Here is a 17,193-nt window from a genome sequence, read left to right as displayed (position 1 = left end):
ATATATATATATATATATATATATATTCAACATTTTAGTGCTGCTAACTTTTACCAATTTAATTGTTTTTACGTTTCGATGGTGCTGATGCTGCCTAATTAATTTATGTTTCTAGTTCTATATAATTGGAAATGCATATCCGAAATGTTTAAAAAAGAACATTCATAGAATGTTTTAGATATGCATCTCCGAAAATACCCATTTTCCGTTAATAAATAAGGGGTGAATTCGGAAGTGTATCTCCGAAATATGCCATGACACAAGATAAGAAATCTTGGAATTCCAAAATGCTCCAAACCTTCTATAAATAGGGTCTCTAACCAATTATTCAACATCACACACAACAAATCGGAGATATGTCTCTAACCCAAACATATCCTCACCTTACTTTTGTTTACTTCAATGGTGCGAAACTGCCGCTTCAATTTAGGTTCTCCAAGGATGCGCCGCTCGCTGAGCTGATTACCATACTTAATTCTCTCCTACAATATCCAAAAAATTGGAAGGTAGTCAAGCTCGAATATCGTTCACCATCACTCGACACTAAAGGAAAGGTGCAGTTCACTCAATTTGCACTGAAGACGAATGACGATTTAAAGGTTATGTGCAGTACTTGTCTCTGATACTTCACTAAGGGTCTGATAGTCGATGCGAAGATTCGGAGATCTAGAGAAGATGTTATTAAAATGTTGCAACGTCCTCAGCTACCGGTTTATAACAATATGTAATGTTAAATTTCTGTTTCAATATCTATGTAATTTTGAACATCTATGTTACATTTATGTTAAGTGTCTAATTTTTGGGTTTTGTTTTTGAAAATCATTATTTTGAAGATGTAACTCCAAAATTCACCAATAGGTGAATTTGGATATGCATCTCTAAAAACACCTCTAACAAAATGAAATGTCGTGCGTTTGGAGATGCATCTACGAATTTTAAGAGTAAAAAAAAAATTTCGCCAGAGAATCTTAGAAGGTTAAAGGATGAAAAAAAAATCTCTACATTCTCGCTACCTTTGCACACCAAGAGGACCAGTCCTTTTAATGAGTGTTATTTTGTCAAAGGACCCTAAAAAGCTTAAGGGGCGGTAAAAGAATTTCTCTAAATTCTCGCTAGCACACCAAGAGGATGTGTCCTTTTGATGAGTGTTATGGGTTTAAATTGTTATAATTCGTGGACGAGAATTTCGATTACAACCAAAATCCAAATAGTGGATAACAATGCAGCCAACAGAACAAAAATGTGTGGACAATATTGACAAAGTGTGTAAATATGTATGTAAATGTATTAAACGATAATGAACAAAGTGTGCAAGGAGAAAATCAAAGATATGCTCTGGGTGTACATCGATACATAATTCTTAAATGCAAAGAGGAAATCTATTATATAGCACACTAAAATTATATCTTTCTAACATGTCTTCTGAATAATTGCAAGCCAAACACATGTCTTACTGTAACAATTTCATGCAGCTTTAACACTTATCACAACATTATTACTGCCAAAATAACCATTTCAAATACCAAAATCATGCACACTAGCAATGGAGAAACAAAAAAACAACATATTTTAAACACTTTACAAAACAAAAAAGGTAGTTTTCCAGATAGTTTTCTTACTACCGACGACTATTATCCTTTGGTTCACTCCATTGAGGTCGAAACGAGTTATCGGAATTAGTGGAAACATGCCTCCCCGAATACACATTATTGTAATTCTGTTGCGACCTACCTCGTCCTCGGCCAAAAGGCACATTATTCGAAAATTGATGATGATGGTAAGATCCTCCATGATCATTAGATTGTCGATTGTGAAAAGGAGAAAACGATGCCATTCTATCATTTAGAGTTTCAAAATTAACCCTTTCTGGTTTTCCTCTACCTGAACCCCACCCAACACCTCCACCTTTATGGATGAATTCAGGAGGTGCGTTTAATGCAGAGCTTCTTCCACCAAAAGCAGTTCTATTTGGTTGAAACCTTGAAGTACTAGCCTCTTGGTTTGAACTTCTCCAACCGCCTTGATTCGACCTGAATTGTCAAGTTGATCAAATCAAAGTTTTTTACATAGAGAAAGAAACTACCAAAGTTCTAACCACATTAACCTCTAGAGTCTAGACACCAAGTAAAAGAAAAAAGAGAAAATTGATAAACCGCACCTTCCAAAACGATTAGAATTTTGCTGATGATTAGAATGTTGCTGATGTTCGTGCCACATAACCGTTTCATTCAGGTCATTTTCAAAGATTGTCTGCAAGCCAAATAATTTATATTTTGTGACACATCAATGTTCTATTGTATTAGCTAATCATTTTTCTTGATCAGAAATTTCTGTAGCAATAAGGATGTTACCTTATCAGGAAGGTTTACACCAAATAGCAAATGCAGACTATGACTTATACCATTCACAGGTAGCTCGTATTTGACACAGCTGCGGCATAAAACAATATTAAAATGATAGGAAAATGTCTCAAGTTAAATGCTAAATAAAATTTTAAAATGAAATGATGATTTAGGTAGCATACAAGACAAAATCTTCATGTTTGTTATCCTCGGCACTTTCGTGACAAAGACTTATGATGCCTCCAATGCCATCACTGCTAAAAAAAATGAAACTACATAAGAAAAACAAAATGTAACAATAAACTGTTTCTATCATCCATCAACAATTACCAACCTTATGCTTGTATCTATCTTGTTTAAGCTTAGTGAGCAAATTTTTTCTGCTAACTTAAGACTCTTACTAACCAACAACCTATCAACTTTAACCGAATTTCTCATTGCTTCATTTTCCTACAAAACACACTTGAAGTATTAAAGGACATTCACAAAACACTGAAATTAAATGTTTCTGTGAAAAGAAAATCATTCATACAGATAATCCATTTATGAGTTCTCTGGTTTCGGCCAAAAGCCTTCGTTCATCCATATAGGGAAGTTTGCATACCCCCTCGATGAAAAAAAAAATTCAGTCAGTGAAAGTTTTTGAACTGCATACTTAATAAAAATAACTTGGCACATATTTCAGACACTGAACATGTCGTGCTACATAAGTCGAGTGAAATTACCATCCATCTAAAGCGCTTTCCTTGTATGTCAACTTTGAATTCTACATATCCAATAAAACAAGAAATCAAGTTCAATATATGTTTTTCATCAAAAAATGAGTTTTAGAAAAATCTAGGAAAAATAAAACTCAAAAAAAGCTTACGCTGAGGAAACAAGTCAAATATTTTGGAATTCTCATCCAGCATCAATTGTGCATAAGCTTTAGGAAGTGCATAAGCACTGCATACAAGTGAAATCAAGTAATATTTTATCAGGACTAACGAATCATCAGTATCATGTCAGATGTCCCTGTTTCGTAGTATTAAATGTGACAGAAGAAAGGATAACATAGTAAAGAAAATTACCTCCTTTGAGGAAGAACGCTTAAGAGTTGATCAAAAGGCAAGAATGGAACACCTTTCTCAAAACTTACTCTCACCTGACCCATGCCCTTAAAATCTGAAGCAAATGGACTATAGTGGAATGGATAAAACCTGCATTTTATTTCCAGTTCTTGCTTCTTATTTTTCACACATAAAATTCATGACACTTAGGAAAAAAAACTTGATTTTAACTATATTGTTAATTACCATGTCCATGAAGCTACTCCTGAAAAATAGTACTTAAGAACCCACAACAATCCTTCAGTGTACTTCTGCACCTACAATGAAATTGTCAGATTCGATGTATGTGTCGGTGCTTCATAGAATTTAAGAAAGAAAAAAACAAAACCAAATAAGAAAGTATCTGCAGGAAAAAACTTACTACTTCTTTCCTTTTTAGTTCGATGTTGGCGGAGCCGTCCACAGAAAATTTCTCTCTATAATATCTTTCTTTAAAGCCAACAGTTCCCAGTTTTATCTACAATGTATTGTAACAACACTTACAAATCAATCATATATCTTATGTAAACAAAACTAACATTATATGGCCTTTTTGGGGTCAAAAAAGTGTATACCTTGTCAGTCAAGAAATCTCCACTCTTAAATAAGTCTCCTTTAGCTTCAATGCGTTCCTTTAACTCCTTTTTTAACTCATCTGTGTTTTTCAAAACCTAAAAATAGTAACCAAAAAATCAACAATTCAACATCATTAAACTCCAAAACAACTTCTACTGTATAAGATATGCATCAATATGTATACTTACTTCTTCATCAGACAAAGGACAAACATTGTTAGAAGCTGATGCCTTCTTAATGCGAAGAGCGCAGTCTGAACTACTCCCATTCTCAATATCGAAGAAGTCACATGTATTCTGTTCTTGCTTCTGAAAGAAAAAACATCAGAATCACATGAATCTACGAATGCATAATTCACGTCACAGTTTTTCAAATAGTATCATGAACTTACTGAGTTTTCATGATCACGAACAAGCCATCTCAGTTTCTTGTCTCTAATTGCACTTCTTTTATTGAAGATTTTTTCTTCATATGAACCAACCATGAGTATGAACTTTTCAACTCTTGATAGCTTCACAAAAGCACTATGTTTTTCACCCATCTGATTACATATCAATGCAACATAAAAGAAAATAAAACTCATTAAAAAAAACAGAGATAATAATGAGATAAAATAAAAATAACAAACCATATTTTAACATTGTTAGAGTTACCTTATTTACGTCGACAAGATATCCTCCAAGTTTATGAAACTCTTTCTTGTAAACAGTGATGAGTAAATCAATAGCCCCCTAACAAAATGGAGCAAAACAAATAAACATAGGTAACTATATATTTATGTAGTCTACATTCATACATTCATATTCATTCAACTTTAAAAGCTACCTCACAAATATCCAAAGAGGGCAATTGAGGAAGAAAATCATTTCCGGCAAAGAAACAAATGAAGATAAAATCATCAACTATCCGCTCAAAATCAACAATGAAATTTTTGGGAGGATCTTGTATCTTCATGTCTAGCTCAAGATATTCCCTCAACAACCAAATATGTAAAAGCTGCAAGCAAGTATATAGATTCAAAATTAGAATTAACATATGAACTTCAAAGATTAAGACTTGAATCACATACTATTTTACCTTGAACTTCTTCGCAGCATTTGGTTCCACATTATCATAATAATTAGGCACAACCTGTACATGTTAAGAATTTGTTATGCATATACCACATCAGCAAAATATATTCAAACTAGTATTGAGAATTGATTTGTCAGTTTCGTGCATAGTGTATGTGTCGCTAACTCTCTGTAGAAGATTAAAAGTATAGTCTATTGACAACCTCTCTTAAAATAGAAAAATGAGGCTCATGGCTTGACAATCCAAGCATTATGAGATCAGCATCCTGCATCCAAAAATCAACAAAATTGAGCTCAAATATATTTCAAATGTCATACGAAAATAGCCCCATAAATAAAGAAGGAAACTTAAATTTTGGTACCGATCCATATAAGCAATGGACAGTGTTGGGATCATAGTCGGGAAGACCACGCTGTTTCCTTATAAATGACATAATCTTATGTTCCCCTTCTCCAGGAACATTAGCATCAGATAAAATTACCTAAGTAAAAAACATTAACAAAAGTAGCTAAATTTTACAGTAACATGACAAAAATGTTATATATCCAAAAGAACATAGTGTTATTATGTTACCATGATATCCTTCCATAATGAATCAGAGGATATTCTTGAAGAGATGTAGGCTTTAAGAGCCTTTGAGAGCTGGTGCATGAACTCAGTTCCTGGTGTGATTACATTAGAATCTGACACTTCATATTCTTGTTTAGGAAGAACTTGTTTTCCTTCCATTTCATATTGTTTCCTCAGTCTTTCTTCTTCAGCTTCCTACAATAATAAAAACAACCAAGGCTCTATCATTCAAACATGAACATATTCTGAAGAAACCATTTTTTCATAATAGATGAAATTAACAGTTACACGCATTTCATCATCTTTAGCAGTTCTAAAACGTCTGGTTCTTTGCTGGTTCATTTTAGCACGCGGTGCTACTCCATCTGATCAATATATAAAGCAAACAAAATCTCCTCTGTTGAGTTATTTCTTCAAACAAATATAAAAATAAAAATAAAAACAGCATGATGTAGGGTTAGTGTGACACTGTGACTCACCTATAGCCAAGTACAGTAGCTTTCTAGGTTTAACAATGGTAACAAGGTGATCAATGTAATCAAACATATTTGCAAACACTTCCACAAATGTTGTTGGAGGACAACTCTGAAAGACATTAGGAATAATAAGTTGAAGGAAGATAGAAGTAGTAAAAGAGAGAGTGAGAGTAACAACTAACATTGATGTTATCATCATTGGGATGAAAACATGGATGGATAATGGAGTTCATATCAAGATAAAGATTATGATATTCCACAGTTGGAGTAGTGTTTGTGTTAGCATCTTCAATAACCTTTGGATATTTTTTTATTAACCATTTATAGAACGCTGGTACACCCATTTTCACAGCTTCTGAATGTGGATGATGACAGAATATTGAGTCTTAAATAAGATGGATTCTTCGTAGTACTTGTCCAATTTATAGTAATTCTTTGTGTGTGTGTGTGTGAGAGATAGAGTTCAACTAGTTTTGCAAATGAAAGACAGTGAGTAGAAGGTGAGAAAGTGAAGAGACTGAAAAAAGATATTTATATTTTGAAAATGAAAAAGTATTTATTCTCCCTCGAGCACACCAATTTCAGAGGATTTACTCATTGCTGATGATAATTTGAAGTACTAAAGATTTTTGAAAAATAACAATATTTATTTGTTTGTGACTTTTGATTTCACTGATGTGATGTGATACAGTAGATTATTGCCGCCTAGGTGAGAAGGCAATCCAAAAGACTTGGTGAAGAAGGAAACCAAAAAGCATCCACACCTTCTATTTTTTTTAAAGGCAAAAAGCTTTATTAAATAATAGATATTGGCATAAGAAATGCTAGTATAAACAAGATGCACACAGTTCTGATACAAGCTCACTTGCAAAAACATAGAGCCACCCAAGCCTTTATTTAAACTAAAATGTTAGGCCAAAATAAATCCTGCTAAGCCTCTACCAATTACATAGGAAGCTAATCCACTGCATAGTGCATAAAGGAGACAAGAACTTCCATTGTAGAACTCATATGATCTCCAGCAATGACTCCAAACTCATATAACAATATTAGTGTATGTTTTTCTTGTTTCCAACACCATTCACCTGCTGCACCCAAACCAACCAGAATCCTAACATGATCACAATGCTACCTGTTCATCCTGAGCAATTCAAATACACCACTGATGAAAACCAAATAATTGCATCAAATATTTTGTCCATTTGGCGAAATTCTCTGCCAGGCTTCAGCTTAACAGCTTCTCTCTTTCCACGACTCCATCCCGACCTGTATATTCCACCTTCCTATGCGTGACCCTGTATTGAATGACGGCGGCAATGCAACTGAGACTCGCACTCACATCAATAGAACATCACATTAGCCACATGGATCACCTAATGTATCGTTGTATGATGGTGCTTGGGAGCGTTTGAGGACTTGTGCCACAAACCCATACCGCCGATGACCCTGAAAACTCTGACCGAATGCTCCTGCTAAATGAGAGATAGCTGCTAGCTATCTGTACTAGCAGAGCAGCAGACACCAAATACCTTCAACTCAGCAGAATGGTTATAAGACTACTATACCATTTCCTAGTGAATCTCCACCTCAATCAAAGGTTACAAAGTCATAAGGCTGGCAGAGAGACAAGCTTCTTAGATCCAGAATACCGACAAATATATGACTCCTTAAGGAATCAGCAGTGAAGAATTCCTTCTCGAGTCAACAACTAACAAGATCCATCGAGCTTTCAACCTCGAGCTACGCTCACAACTAGCTTGATCCGGAAAGCTTCATATTCAATGTGACCCCTAAACTGACCAAACAACGACCAACATCCAAAACTGACACTGAAACTACTAGAGAGGCCCTTGATGCGCTGCAACAACCTCCAAAAATGCAACACATTTAACAATCTGCACCAATAAATCTGAACTGACGTTGCCTCAAACCCGAACCTGGCCGTTCAATATCACCACAGTTATATAACTCCCAATGCTGGTCACACCATGCAATAATACTCATCCGAACTGCTAAGACCCTTCGATCGTCACTGTCCCGTCCACCCAAGACAAGCTCTAGGATTTGAGAACCATTGACCAATATTGTACTCCGTTATGTTTGATTTGAATCCCATCCAGTTCCAAGACATTCTTTTCGCATTTTCGACCATCAGATCGACGTTGATTTCCTTGTTATTGAACAACTTGTCATTTCTCGCCTTCCAAATATAAGCCCAAAACTTATAAATAGAAGCCCTAGCTTCCAAGTAAAGAGGGATCTTTTGTGAGCGAAATTAGGAGAGCATTCTGAGTTTGCAGCCAAGAACAACAATTGAAGGCCAAATCTTTACCAATCGAAGACATTCCGTTGATGAAGATGAATCCCTCTATTAATTCTTGTGTGTTCTTCATGTCTATGGAGAGCTAAATTCCTCTTGTTGAGTTTAAGGTAGTAATTAACCTATGAATATACAATACCATTGATTCTTTCCTATGAACAATTGTTTGAATTTATTATCAATAAGAAACCTTGCTTTTATATTAAATTATTGTGGAGTCTTTGATCGAAAGAAAAGATTCTAACTTTTGCCCTAGGTTACTATATTGATTCAATCTCAATTTGCAGAGATGGAATTGTGATTGAGTTTTCATAATTATCGTTCCTTATTACTATTATCGATATTGATATTTGGAGAGATCGAATCTCATACCGATAAAAGTCTATCTAATTTGATTTGCAGACATGGAATCATATTTGAGGATAAGTGAAGATAGTAATTCAAAAGATTGTTCAATTGTGAATTAATTGATAAATTGTATAGGAATAGGTTGATGAACCCTAAAGCTCAACATATTTCCTTAATTGTTAACAAACGTTCATTATTTGCATTTAAATTATTGTTTACAATTGATAGTATTAGAATCACAAAACAAATCCAATTAACTTTTCTCACTCAAAATAATCAACTATAGAACGGCAGTGATATTAAACCAATCCCTGTGGATACGATATATTACCGAAAATATTTACCCAAAAATACTTTCAACAAAGAACCAGCAAAATCAGCATCAAAGCTGTTGTCCAGAACAGGATGATTTGCATCAGCTTCAACCATGAGAACATCTTCATGATTTTCCTCAACAGGAATTTCTTCAGCAGGATGTTCTAGGCCTTGAAGAATGGCAGCCAGATCTCTGGAGGAGTAGGAGTCTCAGGTTCTGAAGGGTACACAACTTCTGGGAAGACCATGTTAGGAGCCTTTTCAGAAGGGTTCTCCCTGAGCCAGTTGAATAGGGCCTGAAAATCTCCAGTCAGAACATTGTATGGATGTGGCTTCAACACAACGATTGTCAAAGGATTTTCTTCTTCAAGTTCATCAACAAACTCCTTCTCTTCAAGAGGCTTCCAGTTGGTGATGGGATGGTAGTATCTTCCATCATCATACTCCAGAAGGAATCCAAAAGGACCAGGAGCAGCAGCTAAGCACTCTTGCTGAAGATCCAGAAACTCATCTTGAATCTCTCTTCTAAAAGCTCTCAAGAGCTTCCCAGCAGCTACATGATCCATCTTGGAGTCATGTGAAGGATAGAAAAACACTTAGAAAGGGGGGGTTTGAATAAGTGTAGCTTTAAAACTTGTAAGATAAAAACAATTTGCACAATGATTTTTACCCTGGTTCGTTGTTAACTAAACTACTCCAGTCCACCCCCTTGGAGTGATTTACCTCACCTGAGGATTTAATCCACTAATCACACGAGATTACAATGGTTTTCCACTTAGACAACTTCTAAGTCTTCTAGAGTATACTGATCACTACCTGATCACTCTAGGAACAATCTGCTTAGATACCCTCTAAGACTTTCTAGAGTATACTGATCAACAACCTGATCACTCTAGTTCTTACAACTTAATGTAAACAAATTCTTTTAAGAGTTACAATGCTTCTTATAAAGCTATTATCACAACTGTAATTTTCTCTTAAGTTTAAGCTTAATCTCACTAATGTATTACAACAGCAATGTAGTGAGGTTGATGATGAAGTTTGAGAGCTTTTGAATTGAACAGCGTTTCTGTATATTTGCACAAGAGTTGTGTATTCAGAATTCGTAACTTAGCTTCTCATCAGAACTTCATATTTATAGGCGTTTGAGAAGATGACCGTTGGGAGCATTTAATGCTTTGCGTATTCCGTACAGCATTGCATTTAATGTTTCACTCTTTTGTCAACTACCTCGAGCCTATCTTTCGCTGTGTCTACTGACGTTGCCTTTCATAGCTTTCAACGTTCCTTTTGTCAGTCAGCATAGCCTGCCAGCTAGTACTTGCTTCTGATCTGGTGTTTGTGTGAACAACGTTTGAATATCATCAGAGTCAAACAGCTTGGTGCATAGCATCTTCTTGTCTTATGACCTTGAAGTGCTTCTGAGCGTGATACCATGAGAACTTCAGTGCTTCTGCTTCTGATCTCAAGTTCTTCTGATGCTTCCATAGACCCATGTTCTGATACTCTTTATATAATTCCTGAAATGGAAATTGCATAGTATTAGAGTACCACATTATCTCATACAAAATTCATATACATTGTTTATCATCAAAACTAAGAATATTGATCAGAACAAATCTTGTTCTAACAATCTCCCCCTTTTTGATGATGATAAAAACATATATAAATGATATGAATTTGCGATCAGAATATCAGACGGCTAAAGACAAATTACACAGCTATAACATAAGCATATAAACATAGTGTGTGAATATGTCTCCCCCTGAGATTAACAATCTCCCCTTGAGATAAATAATCTCCCCCTGAAAAAAATATTGGAAGAAATTTATAAATAAAGGACTTCCCTGAGTATTTTCCATTTCAGTTGAGACGATCACATATGCTTAGATCTTCAGAACATTCATAGCTTCTGATTCTTGCTTCCATAGGACAGCTTCAGAACTTGAATTGCTTAGATCTTCAGAACATTCATAGCTTCTGATTCTTGCTTCCATAGGACAGCTTCAGAACTTGAATTGCTTAGATCTTCAGAACATTCATAGCTTCTGATTCTTGCTTCCATAGGACAACTTCAGAGCTTGAATTTCTTCTTGAATCATTGCATGCTAGATTGTATCAGAACATTGTTGAATGTACCAGAGCATCATCAGATCATCTTTACATCCTGAAATGTTACAGAACAAACTAAACGACAAAAATCAAAGCATGAATGAGTCAGAACATAAAATATGTATCAGAACATATAATTATGTATCAGAGCAAACAATAATGTTTCAGAACATATTTTAGAACTAAAAACATGCATCAGAACATATAAGGAATAAGAATGTGTTAGAGCATATTCTATCATCAGAATATCAGAACATTCTTCCTTCTTGCTTCTGATCTTGAAGCTTTACAGCACTCAGCTTGCTTCAATTTCCATGAGCTTGATTCCATACAGAATTGCTTTTCCACATGTCTTTGCTTCTCATGTTGATCTTTTAAGAAGATCTTCACTTCCTGCAAAACACTCAAAGACATAGAACTTGCAACTTCTGTTAGAAATGTAGAGACTTTCTCCCAGCAACTGATAAGATAAATCAGATCATTTATCACATTTTTCTCCCCCTTTTTGTCATAACATCAAAAAAACATAAAAGATTCAGATGAAAGAACAAATAATATGAGAGAAGAAAAGATAATATTCATTGATTAGCAAAAAGATTGTCAGATGTACAAAGGAGAATGCATAGAAAGCAGATGCAAGAAACAAAGAAAAACTACTAAGACACAAAGACTAAGACGACCCTAGCTTAGACATAATATTGGCCAGCATGTCATGAATCCCAGCATTGCTCTCAGTCTGCCTCTCCACAAAGGTGCGGAACTCAGCATTGATAGTGCCTTGCTCGTCCATGCGAGAAGATAGCTCAGCCTGGTTCTTCTGAATCACCTTTAGAGTCTTCACCAGAAGAGAGGGTTCACCAGAAGAAGCTTCACAACTTCTGTCCAGAGGGACAACATTCTGAACCGCAGCTTCCATAGTCAGATCATCACCTTGATTTTCCTCAACAAGAATAGTTTCAGCAGGATGATCTTCAGCATCAGCTTCTTCCATAGAAGCATCTCCATCATATTCTGCAGCAGGCAGATCAGAATATCCATTCTCAAGAGCTTGAAGAATGGCAGCAAGATTCCTTGGGGCAGAAGGACCTTCAACTTCTGGTGGATCAACAACTTCTGGAATGACCAAACTTGGGTCTTCCTCAAAAGGATTTTCCCTCAGAAAGTCGAACAATGACTTGAAGTCTCCAGTCAGAACTGGATACTTAGGTCTCCATACCACCATATCTCTGCACAGATTGGCTTCCATTGCCGCAGCAATCCTTGCTTCTACAAGCTCATCAGTGAATTCCTTCTCTTCAAAGATATATCTCCCTCCGAGACGGCTGAACCAGAAGTCTTCGTAACTCCTTAGAATTCCACAAGGGCGTGGAGCAATTTCTACACAAATTTCCTGAAGTTCTTCAAAATAAGCATCTGCCTTTCTTCGGAAGATTCTCCAGAATTTTCGCATAGCAACATCATTCAAGCCAGTATGTTCAACTATTCTGAGAGTATCAAAGACTCTTCTGAGATTCCTCTTTACCATTTCATAAATTACACCAATAGGGTATGCTCGGCGGGAGTTTATTTTGGTTATGGGGGAATCTGGGTTTGGGACAGAATAGGGTTGAGGCTCTCTATCCAGACGAAAATATGATTCTGCTTCATTCTCAGAATCTAACACAACCATCTCAGCTTCAGGACGAGGCTTGGGTGTGTAATTGCAGTCACAGAGCAATTGCTCATGTGATGCAGAGTTTGGGATATCTGATACAGCAGAATTATTTTGAGAGGTGGAAGGAAAGGGTTCATAGTTTGCATGAGGTGAGGGTTGAGAAGTGGATATATTTGTGTGAGTTGGAAATAGAGTTTGAAGGGGTGGTATATCAAGGATAGGGTTTTCAATGGTCTGGTCAGAAGCAAGGTTGGTTGTGGGTGGAGATGAAGGAATGGGAACATTTGTGATGGGTGAAAGAGAAGGAGTAAGGGTTTTGGTTACAAGAGAAGAAGGAGGTGTGAGAACATGGATGTTTATGGGTGATTCTGATGGGGCTTTTTCTGGTTGATTTACTGGTTCAGGGGTTTGAGCAGCAGCTATTGGTGCAACATCTGAACGTAAAGTAGGAACAGAATCAGGTTCAGAGAGATGTATACCTTTGGACACCTTCTGAATAGCCTCAATAACAGCCTCCAGTTTCCTCTGCTTCTTACTCTTCTGCACTTTCACAATCTTAGCCTTTCCAAGAGAAATTTCTCTTCTTCTGGTAGATTCCAGTCTCTCCTTCTCTTTTTCAGCAGCCTTCTGACCTTCAACTACTTGAATTGTTCGTCCTTGAGTAGTTCCTTCTGGCTGATTCACAGCTTCTTGATCTTCTTCTTCTGCATCCGAATCATTTAAGATTAATCTTCTTTTTCTTGTCTCCTTCTTTTCAACAACCTTTTTACTTTCCACATTCTTATTTTTCATATTTATCTTCTTCTTCTTCTTCTCAGCAGACTTTTTTTCAACAATAACTTCTTCTTGAGCAGCTTTCTCAACAACTTCAGTAGCAGCAGCTACACTTTGGACTACCTTCTCCTGGTTATCAGAAGGACGATCAAATTTTCTCTTAGTCCTTTCTTTCTTGCGACCTCCTTTAGCAGAAGTACCTTTTACTTTTTCTTGTTCCACTTTTTCTTCCTTGAGAGAGTTCAGATATCTAGTTCTGACTTCTGGCATCTCACTTCTGAAGAAAGGTTCAAAGTCAGCAAGAATAGGATCTCTTCTGCTTCTTGCTCCAGGAAGAGGTTGAGTGGCTTTGATGATAGTCTCAATAATACTCATCTTTCTCAAGGTGAGAGCATTCAAGCAACTTCCAGTTTTAACAACCAGATCTTTGATGGTACCTTCAGCTTCCAAGTTCTCAACAATCTTGGAATGAACTAGAAGGTTTGTAATGATTCTTCCAAAAGGAATAATAGTACACTTCTTTATTCTGAAGGCATTTCTGGAATCCCTCACAGCATTCCACATGTGGTTGAAGATTATGTAGATAACATCAACCTTCTTCTTAGTGGCAATGCAATACATAATGTATTTCTGCTCATTGTTGACAAAATCTGCAACATGTGTTCCTTTCCTGTGATAGAAACACCCCAGAAGAATCTTGGTCCAGATTTTGTAGAGGTCTCTCATGTCCTTGACATGCTTTGTCTCCTCTACGTCTGAATAAAGAGTAGTCAAAACTTCTTCCCAATCAGCCCTTTGATCAATTTCATGAGCACCCTCAGGGTTTCTTAGATCAAACATCATTCTCAGGGTGTTTTCAGTAACAACCACAAACTTCCCATGGACAAAGGACAGAATAGATTTAGGGGCAACAGCAGCATGCACCCAAAATTCCTTTACTAGATCTGGGTAAACCGGTCCACAGAACTCAGCAAATAAAGAGGTCCATCCTTGAAAGATGATATCTTCTTTAAGATGATACCCATGTTCTTCAAGACTGTCAAAGTCTACCATAAGTTCACAGATAACTTCTAACTCCTTTTTGGAAATGGAGCAGGAGATAACTGGAACAAGTTCCTGATCTGCTTCTTGAAGATGGAGAGGAGCAGATGAACTGACGTTGAGAGATGATGAGGCAGCCATTGAAACAGTACTGAGATTGCAAGAACAAATTCTGGGTTTGCGCTTAAGGTTAAAGAAAAGGGCAAAGAGGTTACAAAAATGCATGCACAAGGAGAGAGAGAATGGGAGCGAAAAAGATAAACGTTATGATTTGAAATGTATTTATAGAGACAGATTTGAAAAAGAATGCAATAAAATTATGAGAATGAACAGTTACAGAATCAAATGAAATCAACTGCATTAAATGATGAGTGACGTTAGGTGAGAGAACGTGGTAATTGAAATGATTTACACAGTTACCTAGGGCGGCGTCCCATCAGATTCACTTACGCTTTTACCACTCGTGCAGACACGTGTTCACCATCAGAAACACTAGATGACAGTTGTGTTGTAATGCATTTACTTCTGATGAGAGTAGAGCTTTTCATCTTCTGATTCTGGTCACTGATTCTGACTACTATTCTTTAGAAATGATCTAGTTCTGATAGGATCATCTTTCTTCCTAAGGATCACATCTTCTGAGTGAGCTGAGGTGAGTCTAGAAGATCTTCTGACTGTTGGCTCTTCAGAAATTCTGAGATTCTCTAAAGATGCAGCAACTTGATCTTCTGATTCTCTGCTTCTGAGATTTTCAGCTTTTGAAACTTTGTTTCTTGGTTCCACAGCTTCTGATATGTCAATATCTATATCTGCAAAATTCTCAAACTACTTTGGCTTTTCAAGACCAAGCTTATCATCAAATCTGATATTGATTGATTCTTCTACAACCAATGTTTCAGTATTATTTACTCTGTAGCCTTTAGAGCGTTCAGAATATCCAAGAAGGAAACATTTTTGTGCCTTAGAATCAAACTTACCAAGATGATCTTTAGTATTCAGAATAAAACACACACATCCAAAAGGATGAAAATATGAAATGTTGGGCTTTATGTTCTTCCACAATTCATAAGGAGTCTTATTTAGAATAGGTCTTATAGAGATTCTATTCTGAATATAACATGCAGTGTTTATTGCTTCTGCCCAGAAGTGCTTAGCCATATTGGTGTCATTGATCATGGTTCTGGCCATTTCTTGAAGAGTCCTATTCTTTCGCTCTACAACTCAATTTTGCTGTGGAGTTCTAGGGCAAGAGAAATCATGGGCAATACCATTTTCTTTGAAGAACTCCTCAAAGAATCTGTTCTCAAATTCACCACCATGATCACTTCTGACCTTTATGATTTTGCACTCCTTCTCAGATTGAATCTGAGTGCAGAATTCAAAGAACACTGAATGAGACTCATCCTTGTGTTTTAAGAACTTTACCCATGTCCAGCGGCTATAATCATCTACGATGACTAATCCATATTTCTTCCCTTTTACAGATGCTGTTTTGACTGGTCCAAACAGATCAATGTGCAGAAGTTCTAATGGCCTTGAGGAAGAGACAACATTCTTAGATTTGAATGCAGGTCTGGGGAACTTGCCCTTCTGACATGCTTCACAAAGAGCATCTGATTTGTATTTCAGATTTGGGAGTCCTCTGACCAGATTTAGTTTGTTAATCTGAGAAATCTTTCTCAAACTAGCATGTCCTAATCTTCTGTGCCAGACCCATTGCTCTTCAGAAACAGACATAAGACAAATCACCTTTTGCTTCTCAAGATCAGAAAGATCAATCTTATAAATGTTGTTCTTTCTCTTGCCTGTAAATAGGATTGAGCCATCCTTCTGACTTACAGCCTTGCAAGACTTTTGATTGAAGATTATGTCATAACCATTGTCACTTAATTGACTTATGGACAATAAGTTATGCGATAATCCTTCTACAAGAAGTACATTAGTTATGGAAGGAGAGTTACCAATACTTATGGTTCCAAAGCCAATAATTTTGCCCTTCTGATCTCCTCCAAACTTGACTTCTCCACCAGACTTAAGCACCAGGTCTTGGAACATAGACCTTCTTCCCGTCATGTGTCGCGAGCACCCAGAGTCCAGGTACCATGACATTTTGTGCTTTGTCTTCTTTGCTGCTAAGGATATCTGCAACAGAAATTATCTTCTCCTTAGGTACCCACAATTTCTTGGGTCCTTTCTTGTTAGTTTTCCTCAAGTTCTGATTGAACTTGGGTTTAACATGATAAGTAACAGGAGGAACAACATGATATTCTTTAGGTTTGGCAGCATGATATCTTTTAGGTTGTGTCACATGCTTCTTGGTGTGTGTAGTGTGAAAACTCTGTGCATGTGAGGTGAGCTTGATATCATGAGAGTGGCCATATTTGAACTGATCATACAATGGTTTGTATGTGATTTTCAAATCATCGACAGGTTCAAATTTGTGTGAGGTATCACCCTCATAGCCAAAACCAAACCTTTTGTTTCCAGAAACACCATATATCAT

The 17,193-nt window shown here is 36.5% G+C and overlaps 1 protein-coding gene across 1 annotated transcript; it reads right to left on the bottom strand.

Annotated features, from left to right (window-relative positions):
* Window positions 1-1,494: 1,494 nt before the first annotated feature.
* On the bottom strand, window positions 1,495-13,667 carry LOC131604958 (5'-3' exoribonuclease 3-like). Its single transcript, XM_058877367.1, has 24 exons — window positions 13,355-13,667; window positions 13,272-13,309; window positions 6,130-6,235; window positions 5,939-6,015; window positions 5,654-5,845; window positions 5,442-5,561; window positions 5,280-5,345; window positions 5,084-5,137; window positions 4,832-5,002; window positions 4,660-4,737; window positions 4,398-4,547; window positions 4,195-4,314; window positions 4,006-4,101; window positions 3,813-3,908; window positions 3,638-3,708; window positions 3,413-3,541; window positions 3,211-3,287; window positions 3,068-3,108; window positions 2,875-2,949; window positions 2,677-2,792; window positions 2,525-2,596; window positions 2,352-2,430; window positions 2,159-2,250; window positions 1,495-2,030 (listed from the first exon to the last, which is right to left on the bottom strand). Exons 1-24 carry the CDS (start codon window positions 13,665-13,667, stop codon window positions 1,619-1,621), a joined length of 2,841 nt encoding a protein of 946 aa, XP_058733350.1. The 3' UTR covers window positions 1,495-1,618.
* Window positions 13,668-17,193: the final 3,526 nt, after the last annotated feature.

Source organism: Vicia villosa, linkage group LG5, assembly GCF_029867415.1.
Source record: "Vicia villosa cultivar HV-30 ecotype Madison, WI linkage group LG5, Vvil1.0, whole genome shotgun sequence".
NCBI classification, from domain to species: domain Eukaryota; kingdom Viridiplantae; phylum Streptophyta; class Magnoliopsida; order Fabales; family Fabaceae; genus Vicia; species Vicia villosa.
Note: the sequence above shows the minus strand (reverse complement) of the source record. Positions and strands in the feature narration are given on the sequence as shown.